Raw genomic sequence first — 23,880 nt, 5'->3', positions numbered from 1 at the left:
TGCACTCCCATTGGCCGGGAACCAACCAGTGGGAGCTGTGGGGGGGTGGTGCCTGCAGGCGAGAGCCGCGCGGAGCCATGTATGAACCTCCGCCTAGGAGATGGACCTGCTGCTGGCTGGTTCTAGGGCCCAGCACGGTCCATGGTGCCAGGACAGGTGGGAAGCCTGCCTCTGCACCCCAGCTGCGTCACTGACTGGGACCCGCTAGAGGTAAGCCCGTGCCCTAACCCTGTGCTCCAATCCCCTGCCCCAGCCCTGACCCCTCCCAACCTGGAGCCTCTTCCTGCACCCTGAACCTATCATCCCTGACCCCACTCCAGAGCCTGCACCCCCAGCCCAGAGCTCTGACCCCTCTCCTGCACCCCAACCCCCTACCCCAGACCAGAGTCCTCTCCCGCACCCTGAACCCCTCATTCCCGGCCCCATCCCGCAGCCCTAACCCCTGTACCCCAACAGTCTAGTCCAGCCCTGAGCCCCCTCCCACACCGCAAACTCCTCATCCTCAGCTCCACTGGGTGACGGGCATCAACAATTTTCTTCAACTGGGTCACCAGAAAAAAAGTTTGAAAACTGGTCTATAGCATGTGCATCTAGGAGGCTTCATATGCAGTTTTACTTGTTAACTAGTCAAAATCATATAAAACACAAAGATTTTCACATTACAGACTAAAGAGTGTCATTCTCTAAGGAGGGAACCTATTAGGCAGAGAATATGTGGGGTGTGATCTTCCTATGCTAGTCGTCATTTATATTTAAGATTAATGACCCCTAAGGCCCTTGTCAAGTGTTAGACATCTCTATATGAAATATACTTTTATTACTGTTCAAAATAAAGCAAGCTGGACCTGCTCAGAAATGCTAAGGTTACTAATAGAGGAGACTATATACAACTAATATTCATAAGCAATCAAAACATTTTAAACAGTAGTGGGGAAAATAGTTAAATTTACGCTAGTTTTTCATCTTCGATCCGGTTGATCTTTCCTCCAATGAAGATCCTTAATTTACAGTCCTTCCACTTTTTCCTCATAGTCAAAATATAGGGAATTAGGAGTGTTAAACCTGGATAAAAATATTAAACCACAGGGAGATCAAATGAGTATCTTGTGTGGTAAAAATCATAGGCGCAGACTCCGTGAGTGCTCAGGCGCTGGAGCACCCGTGGGGAAAAAATAGCTGTTCGGTGTGGGTGGGAGGCACTGGGTTGAGGGGGTGGAGCAAGAGTGGGGCCTTCGGGGAAGGGGCAAAGTGGGGGCGGGGCCTCAGGGGAGAGTGGGGTTGGAGCAGCCACCCAGAAAAATGAAAGTCTGCGCTTGTGGTAAAAATAAAGCCTTCTCCTTTACTTCATAGTGACATACACAAAATTATCTTAAAATATTTAAGCCATGTAAAAAATAACCTACATAATGTAAGTGTTATGATTTTATGTAAGTCCCCAAGTATGCATTCATATTTGGCAACATAAAAATCTTTCTCCCTATGGTGTCCTTTTCAATCTCTTACCTCCATCATCAAACAGCCACCAAACATCAATTGTTCCTTTCCCTTGTTTCTTTTTAAACTGATTGCTGGCTTCTAGCAGCCTCTGATTGAATTCACCCACATGCATAGACTGTATTGTGTTAATGCTGCTGTCTGAAATGAGAAAGAAAACTGTGTATCTTCTTTTGAGAACTGAAGCAAAGCAACTTTCTGATAAATCTGCTTTCAGGAAACAAGGAGGAAGAAAACCCCATCATCTGGGTGAAATTTTTCTTCTTCTTGTTTCTTTTTGGGAATTGGAACCCTTTGGACAAAATAATGCAATGTCTCATGGGAATCAAAAATGAGTAGTGAAATTTTGTCTAATCTCATAATAGTTTATATTATCTTTTACATTAAACAAAGAATATATGCTAGTTTTTAAATGTGGGATTATAAAGCAATGAATTGATTTCAGATCATGGCATAAAGTGGTATTTTATTCACCATTAATTATTATGTAGATAATGTATTGAAATGATTCAGGCCCCAAACCTACAAACATTTATGCATGTGCTTAAATATATTCACATAAGTAAAACCAAAAAACCTCACAAAACATTAGGAGACATCTTCGTTGACATAGTGAAAGTGTTCAGTTCGGTATCTCACAAAGGCATGGTGTGGTGCTTTCTGTCAGTGAGGGATATCACATGTGATATGACTCATGTTTGATTGTCACCACATGAGCTTGGTTTGACTTGCATACTTAAAGTCAGCATGTGCGTATATGCTTACACTAAATGTGCTTTAGTGTCCTTTTGGGGCATACTTTCAGTTATATCTGTTGGAGGTATGGACTGTCTTGGTAACATGATTCTTAGGCCTCAATCCTGAAAACCCTTACTGCACAAATAAATCATCTTCTGAATCTTAATGTGTCAGCACACACAATTTCCATAGGTACCAATTGGAACTGCAGTGCATAAGCAAATTTGCTCTCATGTTAGTTTTTATGATATCGGGACCTTATGCATCAAATTGTAACAGCTGTAAAAGGGAGCAGGTTTCTGTGGATGAGATAACCTATTCTAAAATGACAGGTTTCAGAGTAGCAGCTGTGTTAGTCTGTATTCACAAAAAGAAAAGGAGTACTTGTGGCACCTTAGACTAACAAATTAGCGAATACAGACTAACACGGCTGCTACTCTGAAACCTGTCATTTTAGAATAGGTTATCTCATCCACAGAAACCTGCTCCCTTTTAAAGTTTATGCTCAAATAAAGTTGATAGTCTCTAAGGTGCCACAAGTACTCCTTTTCTTTATTCTAAAATGGGTATCATTGAAACATATAGGAAGATAGGGACTGTTTTGAAAAATGTAAGGAATAACAATTTTTTTTACCTTTATATTACAGATATATTAATATTTTGCAAAATATTGAATCTTACATAAAATATATTATAGGGCTTGCTAAAGGGAGACGTGAACAACTAACTAGATACAGAGAAGGTTGAGGTGGGGCAAAGACCTAAAGACCTTCTGGGCAATTTCTCCATGTAGACAAGCCCTAAGGGTAGGAGGAAAATTTAAGCCTGGGACATATATAACACCCTAGAAGATCTTTGTGTTAATTTAAAAATAGGATTTGCTTCTTATTGCAATGTTGGTTCTGTCTAAAAATGTCTATATACTAACAATATTTTTTCCCATTCCATTATTCTTTGAAGCCAGTGACTTTATTACAGTTATCTTCCAATGATTTCAAAGAGACAGTGTCAGAGCAATATTTAAAGTGGAGCAGACAGGCTTCTTTATAGGTTTTGCTCTGATGTATTAGGTTCAGAAGATGCTTCGTGCAGTCTTCGAGTGTTCCTAGAGTTTTGACAAGATAATTCTAAAACAATTATCAGCTTTCCTGTGTAGTATGGTATCTATGTTGGGAGTTCTAACAACTCCAGGGAGAATATATTTATAAACAAAATGGGAAGACAGGAATATTTACTAATATAATTAATTTTCATATTTCTGTTTGAAAAGTGTGCAGAGCAAAAGTGTGCAATATGCATTTCCTATTAGAGCTGACGAGAAAATAGAAATCCCTTTCTTAAAAGGGCAGTTTCTTTCAAAATTATTTTCCAGTGCAAAATTCCCAACCAGCTCTATTTTCTTTCTGAACTGACCAGAAAAGAGTAGCGGAAGCATGTTAGATTTTGTAGCATTTGTTATGAGAGGAAATTCTATTCTAACATGCAAAATTAACTGAGCACTGCCAAGTAAAGAATTGATCATATTTTCTGCTATTAGTCTGTGATAACTTCTTGCTATCACTGGGAGTTGAGTGTATAGATAGACCATAGTTTCTGTAGTAGAAAATTCAAAAAAATATTTTTATGAATGCAAAAATGGTTTTGGATGGGTCATTATCATACCCTAACAATTGTGAAATGAGAATTTTAATTCAGTGAACCTTTTCCTGTAGATTTACTATATTTCTCATTTGGGTTTGTTTACATCCCATATAAATATTAATAGTCTAGATCCTACCACACTATACTACTTACAGGTTTCAGAGTAGCAGCCGTGTTAGTCTGTATTCGCAAAAAGAAAAGGAGTACTTGTGGCACCTTAGAGACTAACAAATTTATTAGAGCATAAGCTTTCGTGAGCTACAGCTCACTTCATCGGATGCATTTGGTGGAAAAAACAGAGGAGAGATTTATATACACACACACAGAGAACATGAAACAACGGGTTATCATACACACTGTAAGGAGAGTGATCACTTAAGATAAGCCATCACCAACAGCAGGGGGGGGGGAAGGAGGAAAACCTTTCATGGTGACAAGCAGGTAGGCTAATTCCAGCAGTTAACAAGAACACCATACAAAGCAAAGCTGCAGCGATTAGCAAAAGATCTTCTAAAGCAGTTCCAAGTAAAGAATATCAGAGGAACAGTGGGGGGTGGGGTGGGAGGGAGAAATACCATGGGGAAATAGTTTTACTTTGTGTAATGACTCATCCATTCCCAGTCTCTATTCAAGCCTAAGTTAATTGTATCCAGTTTGCAAATTAATTCCAATTCAGCAGTCTCTCGTTGGAGTCTGTTTTTGAAGCTTTTTTGTTGAAGGATAGCCACTCTTAGGTCTGTGATCGAGTGACCAGAGAGATTGAAGTGTTCTCCAACTGGTTTTTGAATGTTATAATTCTTGACGTCTGATTTGTGTCCATTCATTCTTTTACGTAGAGACTGTCCAGTTTGGCCAATGTACATGGCAGAGGGGCATTGCTGGCACATGATGGCATATATCACATTGGTAGATGCGCAGGTGAACGAGCCTCTGATAGTGTGGCTGATGTGATTAGGCCCTATGATGGTATCCCCTGAATAGATATGTGGACAGAGTTGACTGGGAATGGATGAGTCATTACACAAAGTAAAACTATTTCCCCATGGTATTTCTCCCTCCCACCCCACCCCCCACTGTTCCTCTGATATTCTTTACTTGGAACTGCTTTAGAAGATCTTTTGCTAATCGCTGCAGCTTTGCTTTGTATGGTGTTCTTGTTAACTGCTGGAATTAGCCTACCTGCTTGTCACCATGAAAGGTTTTCCTCCTTCCCCCCCCCTGCTGTTGGTGATGGCTTATCTTAAGTGATCACTCTCCTTACAGTGTGTATGATAAACCCATTGTTTCATGTTCTCTTTGTGTGTGTATATAAATCTCTCCTCTGTTTTTTCCACCAAATGCATCCGATGAAGTGAGCTGTAGCTCACGAAAGCTTATGCTCTAATAAATTTGTTAGTCTCTAAGGTGCCACAAGTACTCCTTTTCTTTATACTACTTACAGTCCATTTTATTTGTTTCATAACATGTTATACATTTGCTTTCAGTGCTTATGCATACATTGGTTCACTCCTTTAGTATGATAGTGTACCCACAACATAGAACTATAGCAATTTTTATAACATAGGTTTCATCCAGACATTGTGTTTTTTGTGTTCAATAGAGAATTTGAGTTTGACTGTTCCCTGAATTCTGTGTATAGTTCAACATTTTTATAAAATTTTAGAAAAATGACTCCAATATAAGAAAATAACTTGTTGATCTGTGTTTGTTCAAACATTTAGTAGCCATACCCAATTTTATCAATTAGATAAAAAGTAAAAAACCAAAGCCATACATTTAATCTGAAAAATGACAAAAGAAATTAATTCTGTCATATGAGGTAACATCTTGTACCAGCAGAGATCACTATATACCTATTACATAGTTATCTCAACTAATATATTGTGACAGGGTCAGGCCAGATGGCTACAGGAGAGTGATAGAAGGCAGATATATTAGCCCCAGGTTAAGTAGGTCCCTTTTCCCTGGGTAAGGTAACAGGGAAGGTTCCAGATCAGGAACCTTCTGGAGACAATTAAGACAGACTGATTAGAACACCTGCAGCCAATCAAGAAGCTGCTAGAATCAATTAAGGCAGGCTAATCAGGGCACCTGAGTTTTAAAAAGGAGCTCACTTCAGTTTGTGGTGTATGTGAGAAGCTGGGAGCAAGAGGCACTAGGAGTTGAGAGTGAGAACGCAGACTGTTAGAGGACTGAAGTGTACAAGCATTATCAGACACCAGGAGGAAGATCCTATGGTGAGGATAAAGAATGTGTTAGGAGGAGGCCATGGGAAAGTAGCCCAGGGAGTTGTAGCTGTTGTACAGCTGTTCGAGGAGGCACTCTAGATAGCTGCATTCCACAGGGCCCTGGGCTGGAACCCGGAGTAGAGGGTGGACCCGGGTTCCCCCCCAAAATCCTCCCAACTCCTGATCAGACACAGGAGGAGTCAACCTGGACTGTGAATTCAGAAAAACGGCCAAGCTGAGGGCTGCTGTGAAGCTCCAAGGCGAGCAAATCTGCCAATAAGCACAAGACCCACCAAGATAGCGCAGGAACTTTGTCACAATATTTATGTTCGGGGGGGGGGGAATGTAGTACCAGAACCCAAGTCCACAGCATTCTGCTACTCCATTGCACATTTCCCTAATGTGTTGTCTGGATTAAATGGCAGCTCCACTAGCTAAAGTCAAAGGACGTCATTGTACCTTAGAAGTTTTTCTCTAGAATGAAGGTATAGCTGTGTATCAGGGAAAGTGTTATAAAATGTCCTTTTATGTCATTTACAAGCTTACCTTTTTTGGTTACACGCTTGGTAATATTGAGCTTTCTGGCTTTGCCAAACAATCCACGGATACCACGACTTTCTTCTTCAAACTCATTGTCTTTAATGGTAGCTTCTAGTGCCAGCCTCTCCTGCTCTAACTTCTCTAATTCCTCTGTTAATTGAAAGCAACACTGGAAACTAGTAACATAATAATTTACAGTTTAAATTAAACTGTTGATGGTAATAACATTGGGAATAATAATTATTTGTTATGATTCTTAGTATACACTGTAAAAATATTGGGATATGGACAATTTTTGTGAAATTATTTTCCTAGTAGGTGTCAGGAAACTCAGTTAATCTGTGAAAGCTCTAGTTCAGGGTGGACTATACTCATCCATAGAGATTGCATTGCTATCAAGTGTTACTCCGTTGCTCTCTATCTTTAGTTTGCTCGTCCACCAGATCAGAAATAGCAGTATCACTGTACTTTATAATAAGATAATACTTTGGTTTGTTTTTTCTTTCAAGGATATCAAAGCGCTTTATAAAAGCTGATTTTGTCCAAATTGGGAAACCAAGGCACAGAAGTAGTAAGTGATTTGCCCCATGTGTCACACTGAGTTGTAGAGTTTAAGGCCAGAAGGGACGACCAGATCATCTAGTCTTACCTCCTGTATATCACACCACCACCACCATCACCCAGCACCTGCACACTAAACCCAACAACCGAAATTAGACCAAAGTATTACAGCCCACAGGAAACTAGACTATTACGTGCCAGAGGCAGAGAATACAAGGGGCTGAGTGGGGTCACTAACTAAGGTCCCAGTGCACAGTCCTCTGAAATGAATGGAGTCTTCTTATTCACTTCAGAAGGCTGTGGATCAGACTCTAAATTGTGAACATGATCCAGTTGCCTAATTCTCAGTGCCCTTCAGTAATCACAAGAGCAGACTGCCTCCTATTTTGAGATGCTCATAAATATTTGAGTACTTACGCTGAATATGTGACCACCATATATATTGAAAATATTACAGTACTTTATCTTGTGTTGATGCATTTTGAAATGCTTGCTGCAGAGACAGAAGAGTCAGCTAAACTATTCTGTATATATAATATAAAAAATCCCTTCTGTCTTGGAGAAAATGAGCCTTTCTCCAAGGAAAAGTGGCATCCACTGCTATTGAATTTATTATGGTGAGGCACTAGTTAATATGATGTAAGCACTAGTTTGTAATAAGCTTTTTTAATAAGGCAAGGTGTTTTCATTGGAGTGAGACATGGTACAAAAGTATTCTTCTTTGGCTGGTAAATTACCTGTGTGTATATATATATAAAATCATCTGCAGCCATTAGAGTTTATTAGCTCTGTTGGTGGTCTGAATTGTAAAATGTTCTTTAAATTAGACTCCAGTATAATAGCATAGTGCCTGTGTTTATTAGGACATGATGATAACCACTGACATACACTTACTCAAAACTAAAGATTCAGTTATTCTTTTAAACATAATGCTGTAGTGTATCTAATAGAACACAGTGTTTCTTTTCCCACTTCCTAGCCTAATATGTTTGTATGTTAAGTATCATCCGCTTCAAAAGAATTCTCATTGTTGACTTTTTTAGGGTCAATTGTAATTTCTAGTTGTATTTCTATTTCTTTGACAATTTGCACCTTGATAAATTGAAGTAAATGTTCAGAATTGATATTTATCACTATTACATTGGAGTCTTATAGAATGTGTTTTCCCAGAGAGGTTTAAAATAGGAGTCAATGCTTGACTGTTTCCCAGTCAAGTAATCAAAGTGTTAGGGATATCAACAGGGAAGTCCGTAGAGGCTGATTTGGAATTTAACAGTGTGTTTGGACACGGAGTGCTCATCTGCTCTAGTGTTTTTACAAGGAAGTTCTGGAATCTCTTTATGCTTAAAGATCTTAAAGGTGACTTGATGTTGGGTGGAACAAAATTAGCTTGCCCACTAAGGAATGGGCTTTAGTTTTGTGATTACTTGCATAGAAGATTCTGCTATTCCACATGTCTCCCTTAGAAATAAATGACTGCATTTTGGTATGTGTACCGACAGGATACTGCAAGGAGAAATGAGAAAGGCAAACTTCCAGCAGGTGGCAGCAAAGAGTCATCATTCTGTTTTATGATTAACTCGTATACCTATTTTCGTATTAGATTTATTCCACTTCATGTACAGTAGAAAAAGAAAAATACTTCATTTTGTGTACAGTGGCTTAATCGCCATAGCTCAGTTGGATGTTTCTCCTGCAGTGGACTAACTCTCAGTGGGACAATAATTCTATTGAAATCCTGAGGGTTCTGGGGTTTCATTTGGTTTTCTCCTTTCTAAGTGTCCTTGGGAGGCAGTGAGATGCTTACAAACCCTACACATCCCAAGGATGAAAAGAGAAAGTGATGGCAACTGTGTGGATCCAGGAAACCCCCATACTAGAAGAACCCCGCCACTCCGTGTCCACTAGAACTATGCACTGTCCCCTTTGGAAAGGGGAATTGCAGCTGCAATGGGGACTTGGTGCTCCACATAGATGCACTAACTTTGTGTGGATTTTGCAGGTGAAATCTACTGTGACAGAGTAGCACAGACAGGGTTTAGAGAGTGGTAGCTCCCACAAGTCCCAGCAATGTCAGTCTTGGGGAGCTGTACTATAGAGTCTCCAAGAGCAGGGAGGGAACATACATTGGAGCCACCAGTCACCCTAGTTGTGCCTGATTTTACTACTTCAATCCATGCCAAAGAGGGGGTGTCTTGGGACCCCAGTTCTGTGAAGCAGTGTGCCGGACCTCTGACCAGTTCTAAGGCCCACCCTTGAAGGCCTTTCTCAGGGCAATACGTGCATTGACTTCTGTGGGAACTCTGCCACAGTACGGATATTGGCCAGGACTATGTGCTTACAAGTAAGAGGCAGTAGGTAGCTGTGTTGCCCCAGGAGAAGGACAGGAACCAGACTGTGATTCTGAGAGTCACAGCCTCATCCCTTGGACCAGGGGGATTCGAGAAGTAATCTATGCCAGAGTTTTGCTGACACAACCTCCTTCTCCCTTTGGGCAGGTGTCTGAAACTGTTTTTAGCTATTTATTTTGGAATGACTAGATTTCAAGCTGACAGTGGACCTTTAATTTTTTTTCACTAACATGGAGAAAATGGTGGGGTGCTCCAGCAGTTACACATATTTTATTGGCTCTCAGCTTCTGGATATCTTACATTAAGCTGTAGGTTAACAAGTCATTGAGCAGGACTGCAGCGGATTGATATGTTTGGAAACCAATGGGAAAATGATAGTTTAAAAAACAAGCATACCTTAATAATAGAAGTTAAGTGCAATTCCATTATTCCATCACTACATACCTTGAACCTGGAGGACTTGAGATATATCAAAGCCTTGGCTGATTCTGACAATAACCACGCCAAGCTCAAAATCAAATGCATCACTGAAAACAAAAATAAAATGATTATGGGCACTTTCTCACCAGTGGTATTGTGGTTTAAAAAAAAAGTGGATAAGCTAACCCAAACTAAACTCCATATTCCTCAAATGATAAGTGGGTAAACTCCATTTACCGCATTTACCCTTATCTACATTACTGCCTTACCCCATACGTGTCACTTAAAGCTGCCTAACTTAATGACATTCAGAGAAATGTTAATGCTTGGTATGAAGCATTGTGGGCCACACACTGCCCTGCAATGGTTAAGTCCACCAGAGGTGAAATGATGGCCAAAACTAAGCAGATGTGAATTTGCAGGGTTCCAGTGACTCTTCCACTCAAGACAGAGGAGTTGGTGCTTGTGAGAAACGGAGAGGTTGTCTCTGGGTTGTCCTCTCACAATTGCTTCTAAACTCCCCCTTGTCAGCTTCTTTAGGAGTTGTGCCACCCTTGAGCAGCTCCTCCATGACAGTGCCCCATTCCATCCCTTCTGAGCATCAGGAGACATGGAGTGGGTTTTACTGCTGGCTGAGGTTTTACTGTTTGGCAGTGTGCTGGGAGGGAAGGGGAGGAGGCGGGGAAGAGGCAGGGCTGGGATTTGGGGGAGAGGGCGGAGTTGGGGCAGGGACTTTGGGGAAGGGGTGGGAAGAGGCAGGGCAGGGGTGGGGCCACATGGAAGGGGTGGAGTGGGGGTGGGGCCTGGGGCAGAGGTGGGGTCGAGCACCCGGGGGAAGTGGGGAAGTTGGTGCCTACGTTCCATAGTGCTTTGGGCCTACAGGGAGAATGCCATTGTTCTCTTATCCACCAACCATTTATTTGGAGTTAATTTTTCCCCATCCCAATCCACAGAAAAGAAAATGTAGTCCTACAAAACTGAGAACTGTGCAGCTTTCTTATGCATCTTTGTCAAAGCACCTCTACTGTGGCAGTGATGGGCCAGGTGTTGCCTGATGTGACACAGTGGGGATGATTTTGTCTTCTAAACATACATCCTTTAGGAACTAGGTTGAGCATATTTTCATTCATGAGCCTAGAGGGAGATGAAACTCAGATCTCCAGAGTGAAAGGCTAGAGCACCAGCTGAGCTAGGTTTTTATGCTTTCAGTTTTACTTACTAGAAATATTTTACATTATTTTTTCTTTTTAGAAATGCAAAATACTTTGAGTCCACAGAAAATATGATGAACTGAACCATAACTTACTGTATAACACCCATGTAGTTTTCAATTTGCACAGCAGATGCATCCCGCCAGTCTGTTTTAAATCCCAACACCAAGGTATTTGGTCTCATCCTACCCAAACCTGAAGCCTAGTGATATTAAAATATTGCATGAAAAGGTGCCAACACACGGGCTGTTGCTGTAAATGAGAAGTAATGGCAAAAGATAACTGAAGTAATGTTCTGGAGATTCTTAAGATTTGATTGCATTTTGTGAATGTCCTTCATGCCTGTACCCAAGCAGAAAGTAGAAAGATTAGGTCTACATTATTCCGGTCATAAAAGGTTTTTAGATGAAAGAAATGTAGTTTTTCTAATTTAACATTCATTTGCATTTCTTCTGACATGCTCTCATGAAAATGGTTCAGTAACTTAAAACCAAGAGCCAGTTCATGCTGCTGTTTGTGTGCTCATTCTAACATAACAGCATCAAGCTTCTGTCTGGCTTGTAACATAAAGTAAATAACCTAGGTCTTGAAGTCCCTTTAAGGACTCAAAGCACTCAGAGGGAGGAGTAGTGGCAGTCCTTTGTTAAAAACAAATTCTTTGCTTTAGTTTAGGAGTTCTAGCCATCCCCCTGAAGAGGTGATCCAAAAGTAGCTGAGTACACCTTATATGTAAATAATAATTTGGAAATATGCAGGAAGAATAGGCAATTTGGCAAGATGTAACATCAGACCAGGCTTCTTCCAATGTTCAAAGCAGATTTTAGGTAGAGATGAGTCTGAGTGCTAAAAGATCCAAATTTAAGAAGGGACCAGATCTAGATTCAAGCTTCCCCATGGTTCCAGTTAATCTAATTTGATTGAGTATGAGTGCAGACTAAAAAAATGCAATATGTTAAGAACATTTTCTTAGAATTCACAAATATATTAGCTCTTGAGGTATTGCATTTGCATATTTTTATTGCTAACAAAAGGGAAATGGATAGAGCTATGGAAAAATTGTTTTTGTGAGTTGTACTGACACATTCATATTGTACATATTTAAATGAATAGCTTGTCTGCAAAACAATTTCATACCGATTTCTCCAGGATACTCTATTGGTGGTATGGCCACCTTCCCAGACTGCTGAAAGGGAAGTGTTTATTTGCACTCAGGTACTTGATTTTGATCATGGCATTTTAAAAGAGATGGAAGAAGAAAAGATCATCAGGAATAATAGTTCTTAGAAACAACAAAAAACTGCTGCTTGGCAAGCTGTTTTGTACACAAACTCAAGCTAGTCTCCTCATTGAGCTTTAATACAACAGAAAGATGTACTGTATTAATATATTGCTATATTAATACATCATCTCACTCACCTCTGCTGTCCATTCAGCAAACATGATAAAACCCATAATATGCTACCAGTGAGTGGCTGTTACCAGAGAACTGACAAAAAGTCTTTTGGGTGTCCATGCTCTTGTGGTGAGGTTCACAGGATGTTTTGCACATGAGAATGGTGGGATTCTTTCCCCATGCCTCCAGACATACATGTTTATACATGTGCATGTGAAAGAGAGGGAAATGGGGAATCTAAAAGTGGTACCAGTTTAGACTCTGACAATGCTATCTTCAGTGAAGTTAGGTTAATTTTAATGGACTGTTTATAAGAAATCTGGAATATGTTTGGAGTGATAGGAAAATGTTTCAGGCAGTGAGTTTTTATTATTTGAGATGGGCTTCACTGTGTTTGCAGAATTAATATATATAAAATGATAAATATTTCCTGTGATATGAAATACAAAAACATTCTCAAATGTCTAATATACGGCATACCAGCAACAAGAACTCATTTGCAGTGCACTAAGTGCAGGCACAGCCATTTGTATGGTGCCCTAAAGGCACCTCTATTTTCATAATAGGGCCTCATTCATTTAGGATAGAATCGGCCAGCTTTGTTTCTCAGTTCCATAGCCTGGAACCAAATCTGTTCATGAAGTAGACTATACTACAAAGAAAGGTATCCTCAGGACCCCCTCTACGTTTTTAACATATTATCCCGTATATACAAGACCTTTTAACAAGTAAACAGTAATGCTTGACGTACAGGGAAGCTTTGATGTATTACTCTCGTATGCATTTTGTAAATAAAAAGCTTACTTGAAGGAGACTTTTGACTCCATCTCTAAAGCTGTCAGCTGCCACCGCAGCGTAAAATGCTTTTCTTTTGTTCTTTGTAAGCCAGGCCTGCTTTTTTGCCATGCCACTGTTCATCTCTTTAACACACAGCTTGCGCGGTCCCTGTAGGATACAATAAAATATTAGTAAGAAGACTTTGTTTTATACATCACACTGTGATTTTGAAGGAGTTACCAGTCTGCTGTACGGGGGAATGGACGGAGTCAGAAAAATACATTTCCAAAAAGAGTCCATGGAGATTCAATGCTTGTAAAAGAACTGTGCTGGTAACATAATTCACGTTCTGTTCAAGAGGACCGAGGCTGTTAATGCTACTTAAATATAGTGATTCTGACAGAAAGAAAGACTACTCTGAATTGTAACATCTTAGAACAATATTGTGATGAAGTATCTGAGTGAATAAACTCCCTACCTGACTTGACTGCATAAGCAACCCTACAGGAAGTCTCAACAGATCTTAAGCAGTCATTAAATGCCTATCTTCTGACAGTAAGGGCAAACAAGACATTACCCAACTGTACACACAAACTCCTTTGTTACTGCGTCTTTGCAGTGATCATTTGATAGCTTAATTGGGAAAAATCCAATAGTTACAATATTTGTAGGCATTATGGGATTCCCACTGACAGCACATAGCAGTTTTTATCACCAGGTTATTTCTACAGTTATACAAGTCACAGAGGTTCATTGTGTCACACTTTTATTACCCACTAAACTAAATTTAGCTTAAATTGTTAAGAAAAAACAACAAAAATGCTTGTGCTAGCACAACCAACTTGTGGTGTTTTATAGGCAGAAATGAAATCTCCTAACACTACATGAAAACCAGTAATAATACAGGAAGACGCCTAATAAGAAAACTTGCTGAAGCCATGCTATGCAAAGTTGTCTAGTCTGCACCAACGGACATTAATGGGAAGCTCCCATTAACTTCAGTGATGCAGTATCAGGGCCACATACTCATATAGGACTTGTCTACATAGTGTGCTAGTCCTCGCTAGAGAGGTGTAAATTCTCATGCTCACTACATGTTGCATACTAACTGGCCCCTGTGGCACCTGCTGCCATGAACTATAAGTTCCCTGGTGTAATACTGCTTGAAATGGGACCACGTTAACATGCACCGGGGAACTTTCGGGGTGCAGTGGCAGGCCAATTGTTGCACAACACACTAGTGTGCACTAGAATTTACACCCCTCTAGTGCAGACTAAGGCACCATGCAGAGAAGCCCAAAGACTTGTTTGGGTTGGAAGGAAGCTTACCTAGGTCTTCTAGTCCACCTTTCTGCATTTTGGTAGCATTGATTTAATAATTACTAAAGTAACATGAGGAAAAGGATGCATTAACTGGACTTGACTAACTCTAACAAGGGTAATTCCATAATCCCTTTTGTAGCTTGTTCCACTATTCAGTTTTTATTACAGTTAAAAAGTTTGTCCTACATTTAAAATACACTTTTCACTGCTGCAATATAAGCTCATTATTAAATGATCCCTATCATCTTTACAGGTTTCAGAGTAGCAGCCGTGTTAGTCTGTATTCGCAAAAAGAAAAGGAGTACCCGTGGCACCTTAGAGACTAACAAATTTATTAGAGCATAAGCTTTCGTGAGCTACAGCTCACTTCATCGGATGCATTTGGTGGAAAAAGCAGAGGAGAGATTTATATACACACACACGCACAGAGAACATGAAACAATGGGTTTATCATACACACTGTAAGGAGAGTGATCACTTAAGATAAGCCATCACCAGCAGCGGGGGTGGGGGGAAAGGAGGAAAACCATTCATGGTGACAAGCAAGGTAGGCTAATTCCAGCAGTTAACAAGAATATCAGAGGAACAGTGGGTGGGAGGGAGAAATACCATGGGGAAATAGTTTTACTTTGTGTAATGACTCATCCATTCCCAGTCTCTATTCAGGCCTAAGTTAATTGTATCCAGTTTGCAAATTAATTCCAATTCAGCAGTCCTCGTTGGAGTCTGTTTTTGAAGCTTTTTTGTTGAAGTATAGCCACTCTTAGGTCTGTGATCGAGTGACCAGAGAGATTGAAGTGTTCTCCAACTGGTTTTTGAATGTTATAATTCTTGAAGTCTGATTTGTGTCCATTCATTCTTTTACGTAGAGACTGTCCAGTTTGGCCAATGTACATGGCAGAGGGGCATTGCGGGCACATGATGGCATATATCACATTGGTAGATGCGCAGGTGAACGAGCCTCTGATAGTGTGGCTGATGTGATTAGGCCCTATGATGGTATCCCCTGAATAGATATGTGGACAGAGTTGGCAACGGGCTTTGTTGCAAGGATAGGTTCCTGGGTTAGTGGTTCTGTTGTGTGGTGTGTGGTTGCTGGTGAGTATTTGCTTCAGATTGGGGGGCTGTCTGTAAGCAAGGACTGGTCTGTCTCCCAAGATCTGTGAGAGTGATGGGTCGTCCTTCAGGATAGGTTGTAGATCCTTGATGATGCGTTGGAGAGGTTTTAGTTGGGGGCTGAAGGTGATGGCTAGTGGCGTTCTGTTGTTTTCTTTGTTGGGCCTGTCCTGTAGTAGGTGACTTCTGGGTACTCTTCTGGCTCTGTCAATCTGTTTCTTCACTCAGCAGGTGGGTATTGTAGTTGTAGGAATGCATGATAGAGATCTTGTAGGTGTTTGTCTCTGTCTGAGGGGTTGGAGCAAATGCGGTTATATCGTAGCGCTTGGCTGTAGACAATGGATCGAGTGGTATGATCTGGATGAAAACTAGAGGCATGTAGGTAGGAATAGCGGTCAGTAGGTTTCCGATATAGGGTGGTGTTTATGTGACCATCGCTTATTAGCACCGTAGTGTCCAGGAAGTGGATCTCTTGTGTGGACTGGTCCAGGCTGAGGTTGATGGTGGGATGGAAATTGTTGAAATCATGGTGGAATTCCTCAAGAGCTTCTTTTCCATGGGTCCAGATCATGAAGATGTCATCAATGTAGCGCAAGTAGAGTAGGGGCATTAGGGACGAGAGCTGAGGAAGCGTTGTTCTAAGTCAGCCATAAAAATGTTGGCATACTGTGGGGCCATGCGGGTACCCATCGCAGTGCCGCTGATTTGAAGGTATACATTGTCACCAAATGTGAAATAGTTATGGGTCAGGACAAAGTCACAAAGTTCAGCCACCAGGTTAGCCGTGACAGTATCGGGGATACTGTTCCTGGCGGCTTGTAGTCCATCTTTGTGTGGAATGTTGGTGTAGAGGGCTTCTACATCCATAGTGGCTAGGATGGTGTTTTTAGGAAGATCACCAATGGACTGAGTTTCCTCAGGAAGTCAGTGGTGTCTCGAAGATAGCTGGGAGTGCTGGTAACGAAGGGCCTGAGGAGGGAGTCTACATAGCCAGACAATCCTGCTGTCAGGGTGCCAATGCCTGAGATGATGGGGTGTCCAGGATTTCCAGGTTTATGGATCTTGGGTAGCAGATAGAATACCCCAGGTCGGGGCTCCAGGGGTGTGTCTGTGCGGATTTGTTCTTGTGCTTTTTCAGGGAGTTTCTTGAGCAAATGCTGTAGTTTCTTTTGGTAACTCTCAGTGGGATCAGAGGGTAATGGCTTGTAGAAAGTGGTGTTGGAGAGCTGCCTAGTAGCCTCTTGTTCATATTCCGACCTATTCATGATGACGACAGCACCTCCTTTGTCAGCCTTTTTGATTATGATGTCAGAGTTGTTTCTGAGGCTGTGGATGGCACTGTGTTCTGCATGGCTGAGGTTATGGGGTAAGCGATGCTGCTTTTCCACAATTTCAGCTCGTGCACGTCGGCGGAAGCAGTCTATGTAGAAATCCAGGCTGCTGTTTCGACCTTCAGGAGGAGTCCACCCAGAATCCTTCTTTTTGTAGTGTTGGCAGGAAGGTCTCTGTGGGTTAATATGTTGGTCAGAGGTGTGTTGTAAATATTCCTTGAGTCTGAGACGTCGAAAATAGGATTCTAGGTCACCACAGAACTGTATTATGTTCGTGGGGGTGGAGGGGCAAAAGGAGAGGCCCCGAGATAGGACAGATTCTTCTTCTGGGCTAAGAGTATAGTTGGATAGATTAACAATATTGCTGGGTGGGTTACGGGAACCATTGTTGTGGCCCTTTGTGGCATATAGTAGTTTAGATAGCTTAGTGTCCTTTTTCTTTTGTAGAGAAGCAAAGTGTGTTTTGTAAATGGCTTGTCTAGTTTTTGTAAAGTCCAGCCACGAGGAAGTTTGTGTGGAAGGTTGGTTCTTTTTGCAGACTCCAAGGAGAGACTGCTGAATTGGAATTAATTTGCAAACTGGATACAATTAATTTAGGCTTGAATAGAGACTGGGAATGGATGAGTCATTACACAAAGTAAAACTATTTCCCCATGGTATTTCTCCCTCCCACCCCACCCCCCACTGTTCCTCTGATATTCTTGTTAACTGCTGGAATTAGCCTACCTGCTTGTCACCATGAAAGGTTTCCCCCCCCCCCCCCCCCCCGGCTGTTGGTGATGGCTTATCTTAAGTGATCACTCTCCTTACAGTGTGTATGATAAACCCATTGTTTCATGTTCTCTGTGTGTGTGTGTGTGTGTGTGTATATAAATCTCTCCTCTGCTTTTTCCACCAAATGCATCCGATGAAATGAGCTGTAGCTCACGAAAGCTTATGCTCTAATAAATTTGTTAGTCTCTAAGGTGCCACGGGTACTCCTTTTCTTATCATCTTTACTGAATCTTTTCCCTGCACATAGTTGTAGCTATTCATATAATAACAAAAAGGTGTACTTAGGTAGCTCCTTTCTTCATAAGATTTTTGGAGCAGAATCCCTTTCTCCCAAAAACTTGATGAGTATTGCTATTATAATATATATGGGGAAACTGAGGCACTGAGCGACAAAGATCAACATAGCAAATCAGTGGCAGAGCTGGGACTAGACCTTGGGTATTTTGCGTCCTGTGCTCTGTTCCCAAAATCATGGTGCCTCCTTGTCCCCGCACTTTCTCTAGCCTCATTGTATCCAATTTTTTAAATCTTTCCTTGTAACTCTAATTTTTCCAAACCTCTCATTTTTGGTTGGTCTACTATGAACTCTGAGACACATCTCAATGAGGCATTAGCGAGCAGGCTCCAGGTCAGTTGACAGCCTTCTTGTCAAGGCGCATGGCAAAATTCATTGACGTGTTCTACTCCTCAGCATCAGTGGGAGCATTGTGTGCCAAATGAGTGGAGAATGGAGTTCTGCAGTGCACACCGGAGAATTTTGCTCTTAATTTTTAGGTTCACATACATAGACCATACCGTATATACTTGGCAGCAGATGCAGAGACCATTGTTCTTTGTGAATGAATGTGTGATGTCTAACAGAGCCGGTCTTGTCATGGGTCCTCCTGTTAATACTATACACTGAGGTCTGGTGGAAGGAAAAAAAAGGGTTACATTTAACTGGGAATCTATTTATCTAACTCCAAACTGGGTCATTCACTATTTCCCTGCAAACCTTACCTGAAGTTTTTCACATGATCTTCTACAGCAGTTAATTCCAGTGCACTGTCTAATGCATTAACATAGTAAAGAGCCTGTGCAGATGAGCCCCAATTTACCTCTGTGTATGACAAAGAAAAACATTGCATATTAAACCATGTTTTTTTCTAAGTGGTGTAACAGATGTCAGCATCGTCTTCTCAATGAGCCATAGCACACTGTATTCTATCATGCTCTCCGCCACATAAATGTTTGGGGGAGAGGGGGCATGATGCAAATACAAACATACAAATAAATCCTGCCTCATTCTTTGTTTGAAAAGCGTAGGGAATGTTCTTCCTCTGCTTAAAAGATGTTTTGCTCTCGGTTCCAGTAAGTCTCTTCCCTTCTCCCACGTATCAAATGGACACCCCGAATAAAGAAGTTGCATTTGATGTGATATTTCAGCAGAGGCAATGAAGCTGTTAGGAAGGCACATTACTAGCTCCAGTGAGTTAAAAACCACATGCTTTCAAAGACGAAAATTGAAGGTACGATGCCTCACTTACTGAGATATGCCAGTCAACCACAAGTTAGTTTGCCTTGCTATTGAACGCATACTGTTGCAACCTCTTTATAGGGCATGGTGTCTGAGAGACAAAGAATACTGCGATGGTAAAGGAATCCTTGTATAACAATATAACATGCCATTGTCCTTTCTCCCTCCTCCTAACAGCCAACCCTTTGGATCCCCTCACCCTTCACAGGTGTGCACTGTGCATGACAATAATCCCGCTCTATTCTGGGACTAGGCTTGAGTAAGGATCCAAGTGGCAGCTCTGCATGCAAAACTCCTGGGGCTTCTTGACACAGCTGCTGAACTCCTAATTCATATAGGGTCTTGAGAGATGCAAGGGGACAAGAAGTACCTGTTCACCCCTAGAGCAGTGGAAGAAAAGAAAGGAAACAGTAGTGCCCCAAGGTCCTAAACATAGGATCCAAGATTTGGAGAGAGCAGAAGCTGTGTACTTTGTGCCTCCTGGCAAGGTAGTCCATCAATGTTACCTAAGACTGATTCTAAGAGCAGAAAGTAGAAGCAAGTACTAAGGGTGCGTCAAAATATCTGAAATAAGATGGGGGTCAGTCCTGGGCTTGTGGCGGGGGAGAGGGCATGGAATGTTACCTTCAAAGTCAAACCTAAGGGTTGGTTCATTGTAACCCCTGCAAACTGAATGCCCTGGGCTCAGTTAGTGAACCAAACTCTGCAGGGATTACACAGTCCTGCAAGTGGTCTAAGTCAGGTATCCTTGTTATGGGTATGCTATAAAAATCTAGCTCTATTTCTCAGCTGTTTGCTAAGATACTCAAGACTGTTGGTCTAGCAGAATGTGATCATTCAGCTGTATGTAATTACTTTCCAAAAGCCACATCTTTTTGCGGCTGATATCCTTGTTTCTCACTTTTACTGATTTTTGGCTGAAGGAATCAGACTAGAAATAAATTATTTCTACATTCTATTGTCATGCCTGTGTAAATTGGAAGTAACACCAGTTACGCCAGTGTAGAACCAGCATTATATGCAACTTTTAAAATTCTGAATATGGCCTTTTTGATTATTTTTCCCCCCAAGGTAGGAAAGAATGTCTCACCTTTCTGAGTATCACTTAGCTGCCAGTAAAGAATGTAACATCTCATATGGGTAGTTAGTAGAAGTGCTCCTCTCCTGGTAGGAGGGAGAGAGAGTTTCTGTGCAAATGTATTAGCTGGGAAGCTTGTTGCTTTTTCAGTCTGAGAGAGCATCTTCACTGCAGAGTTAGCCCCAGTGATTGGAATCCAGGTCTGAGCACCTGATTGGTCCTGCCTGCGTGTGAACAGCCATAAAGCAAAGCCCTGTCTGAGTTACTCTGTTCTCTTTGGTTCTGGATTTCCCTGTGCGTGTCACTAGGACTTCTGGGAGGCATAGTCTGTGGTGCTTTGTTTTGCAGTAAGATGAACTTGTCTAGGTTTCTTTCCTGGTATTTGTTCATCCTTGTAGGCACTGGAGGACGATCAGCACTCCAGTGATATAGCCTACGGCCTCATTGGAAAGTTGGTGTGTAACCAACCTGAGTGAAAGAGGAACCTAGACTGTAACCCACGCCCAGGTTGAAAGCACTACAAACTCTGGTGAGAGGGTCTTGTGTGTGACAGCAAAGTGGTGGTGGTTAAGGCAACACTAAGGTAATTAGCCCAGTTAACGCTGCTGTGAAGAAATATCCTGAAATTAGTGACCATTCTGATTTAAGACTCCAAACGGGTGTAGCAGACGAGCCACTTCTGGATTAAAAAGCTGAAAGAACAGCTTTTTTCCTTTGCGCAGGTGTGTCTGCTAAGACCAGCTGAGCTAAACGGCTTGTTGCAAAAGCCTGATAAGGAGGTGTGTGTTTGGGGACAGAAAGGAGCTGTTTCCTAAAAATCTCCCTCAGAAGTTTCTCCCCAGAGGTGATTCTAGCATAAGAAGGGGCTGGCTGAGAGGACTAGATGAAAGCTGTAGCCTGAAAGGAAGGATTAGACTTTTGATCTAGGAATGGGTAACAGAGTTTATACCTCCTAATAAGAGCTGGAGTTTGTGATTAGGGTATCTCCTTTCTGCTTCCAGGAGGGCTGGATTAAATGTGCCACAGGCAAAGGACCTTTATTAGGGCACCATGTTTTGGAAATTTTAAAGTAGTATTCTTGTGATTTCTTAGTTATACATTTTTATACCCACTTGTCCCAAATTCTCTACTTCTCTTGGGCCTTTTCTGCACACAGAAGTTACATTGGTTTAACTTGAATCAGAAGTTACATTGATTTAATGAAACTCATGCAAACCTCTGTGTGAATACTCTAAAGCTGTTTATGCTAAGTTTATATCAGTTCAGATTACACCTGTATATAAACCAGATTCAAATTGATTTCAGAGCATCTACACACGAATGTACATCTGCTTAACTAAATTGGTTTTAAATCATATCTTAAGTTAAACTCCTCCAACTCTGTGTATAAACTTGGCCTTGGGTTATCCTTGGGCTGCTTGTAATACCCACAATACAATGAGGTTTTGCCTTAAGCAATCTGTAGAATGGGATTTCTCTGTTTATTCATTGTGTGCTGTCCATAGTGCCTGGGGCCTCCAGTCCTCCTTATGGCAGAAGTTATGTTGAAAAAGGAATGACCATAGGGCCTAGGCAGTAGCCTTAGGGATGACTACAACGACCATAATTAACTGCATATCGTGAACAAAAAATAATAAACTTTTCCAGTCTCACCTGGCTTCTTGTATGTCACATAAATATAGAGGAAGAGCTCAATGGCATAAGTGATGAGAGCTGCCCACCAGTTGATGACAAACATGACACCACAGCACAGCATGGCTCCAAAAAGTGACACCCACATGTTGTAATACTTGAATGCAGGTCTCCAGCCTATTTAAATGAGAATCAGAAAAATCAGAGATGGAAAAGGTGGAAGGTATATTCACACTGCCTGCAGTTAGAAATGATTGTGCTGTAAAAGGGCTCTCGTAAGTATTTGATATAGTTTTGTATGCAAAAGGATGAAGACCGTGTTGAGACCTCTTGGATATTCAGACCACTGGGGTCTCTGAAGTCTCTCCCCCTGGCTATTGCAGGATTGTTCCCTGTTTGTTTGTACCTCTTTGAAGGCTTTGTCCAGTTTGGTTTTAAACAGCCAGTGCATTTACATGCTTTTTGCCAAATCATAGATCACTGATTCAGAACTGAAAATGAATTTTTCTATAACTGCAAGTAAAAGGTTATTGTCTCCTTTTTGATGCATTTATATAACTCTCATTAATGTTAATGGGAGTTACACTCCAAGAGGAGAATATATCCCAATATTGTAAGTGCTCCTGCCTTTAAAATTTAGAAATCATTTGGGATCACTGAAAAAAAAATTGCAATTGACTTTAAAAAGGTATTATTCCTACTGCTCTTGAGCTGTGATATTGAATACTTCCCCTGCTAGCAATTAAAATGACGAGTCAAAGAGTGAACCTCCATGGTTTGTGGGTCTCTACCAGAGAACAGATTCTTTGGCAAGGGAAAAACACTAAAGGTATAAGGAGGTCCCCAGTACCCTAACATGGATCACAATAATAATGATGGAATGAGAAGGCAGCACTGTGAAGAAATTTACTGTCCTGCAGCCTTGCAATTAGGAACATCTATCACTGTGAATTGACAGGAGCCAAAGAAATTAGCCAAAGGAAACAAGGACAATAAGGAGAAAAAATTGCTATGGTTTTATATGAAATGTTAAGTAGTTACAGAATCATGACTGATGCACACATGAAGAGCACAGAGGTAATTTGTACTGAGCTCTATGGCAGCACAGAGCAGATCTGCATTTGTTCAGCTCTGTAGATAATTAGCAGAAGGACTTATTTTTTCTGCCCTCTGAACAACGGCAGCATGCAGACTTGTGGGAAGGGACTTGATATACATGTTTATGCCGCCACTGCAGTTTCTTACACTCCATTTCCAGTGTGAATGTCTCTACTGTTTGAAATGAATAATTGATTTGCAGCAGCGGAAAATTGCCTTTACTGTTGGTCAAAAGGGGCATCGTTCAGATGATTCTCCTTATTTCTGGCTGTTAACCTTTCATTCATGAAAATAAAGAGGATTACTCTGCCCGTGGTGCTACAAATACACCAGGATGCTCCCCTGTTGCATAGAACTGGAGAGAGGCCCTTAATTCTCTTCTCTCTCCTCCCCTGTCCAGGACTTGCAGTGGTATAGACTAGTCAGGGGTCAGAGCTCGGACCAAAACATTAAGCAGAGGCCTCATGGATCCCAGTCATTCATTTGGAGGGACTCTCTGTAATTTCTCTACAACCCGGCTACTAGCTATGGCAGGCCCACTAGCCATGCTGCCACTATTTTATTGGTTCATTGCTGCTCTATGTAACCCACTATAGGGGCTGCCATTTCCAAAAATTGTCTTACTATTATTAATAACTTACTACAAAATGCCCTGCAG

The 23,880-nt window shown here is 41.4% G+C and overlaps 1 protein-coding gene across 8 annotated transcripts in view; it reads right to left on the bottom strand.

Moving 5' to 3' along the window:
* SLC12A1 (solute carrier family 12 member 1) overlaps positions 1 to 23,880 on the bottom strand; it is a 72,711-nt gene that overhangs the window by 12,517 nt on the left and 36,314 nt on the right. For 7 of the 8 annotated variants that reach the window (XM_043493567.1, XM_043493564.1, XM_043493569.1 and 4 more), the window contains 9 exons: positions 22,146 to 22,301; positions 18,898 to 18,997; positions 18,694 to 18,805; positions 13,382 to 13,522; positions 11,280 to 11,386; positions 9,998 to 10,080; positions 6,648 to 6,791; positions 1,504 to 1,635; positions 951 to 1,062 (listed from right to left, as the gene is read on the bottom strand). In XM_043493567.1, the coding sequence (XP_043349502.1) occupies positions 951 to 1,062; positions 1,504 to 1,635; positions 6,648 to 6,791; positions 9,998 to 10,080; positions 11,280 to 11,386; positions 13,382 to 13,522; positions 18,694 to 18,805; positions 18,898 to 18,997; positions 22,146 to 22,301 (1,087 nt within the window). Of the gene's footprint in view, positions 1 to 950; positions 1,063 to 1,503; positions 1,638 to 6,647; positions 6,792 to 9,997; positions 10,081 to 11,279; positions 11,387 to 13,381; positions 13,523 to 18,693; positions 18,806 to 18,897; positions 18,998 to 22,145; positions 22,302 to 23,880 lie in introns of those variants that run through there. The other variant, XR_006274650.1, reaches the window with a different exon arrangement.

The sequence above is a fragment of the Dermochelys coriacea genome, chromosome 10 (genome assembly GCF_009764565.3).
Source record: "Dermochelys coriacea isolate rDerCor1 chromosome 10, rDerCor1.pri.v4, whole genome shotgun sequence".
Taxonomy (NCBI): Eukaryota; Metazoa; Chordata; order Testudines; family Dermochelyidae; genus Dermochelys; species Dermochelys coriacea.
Note: the sequence above shows the minus strand (reverse complement) of the source record. Positions and strands in the feature narration are given on the sequence as shown.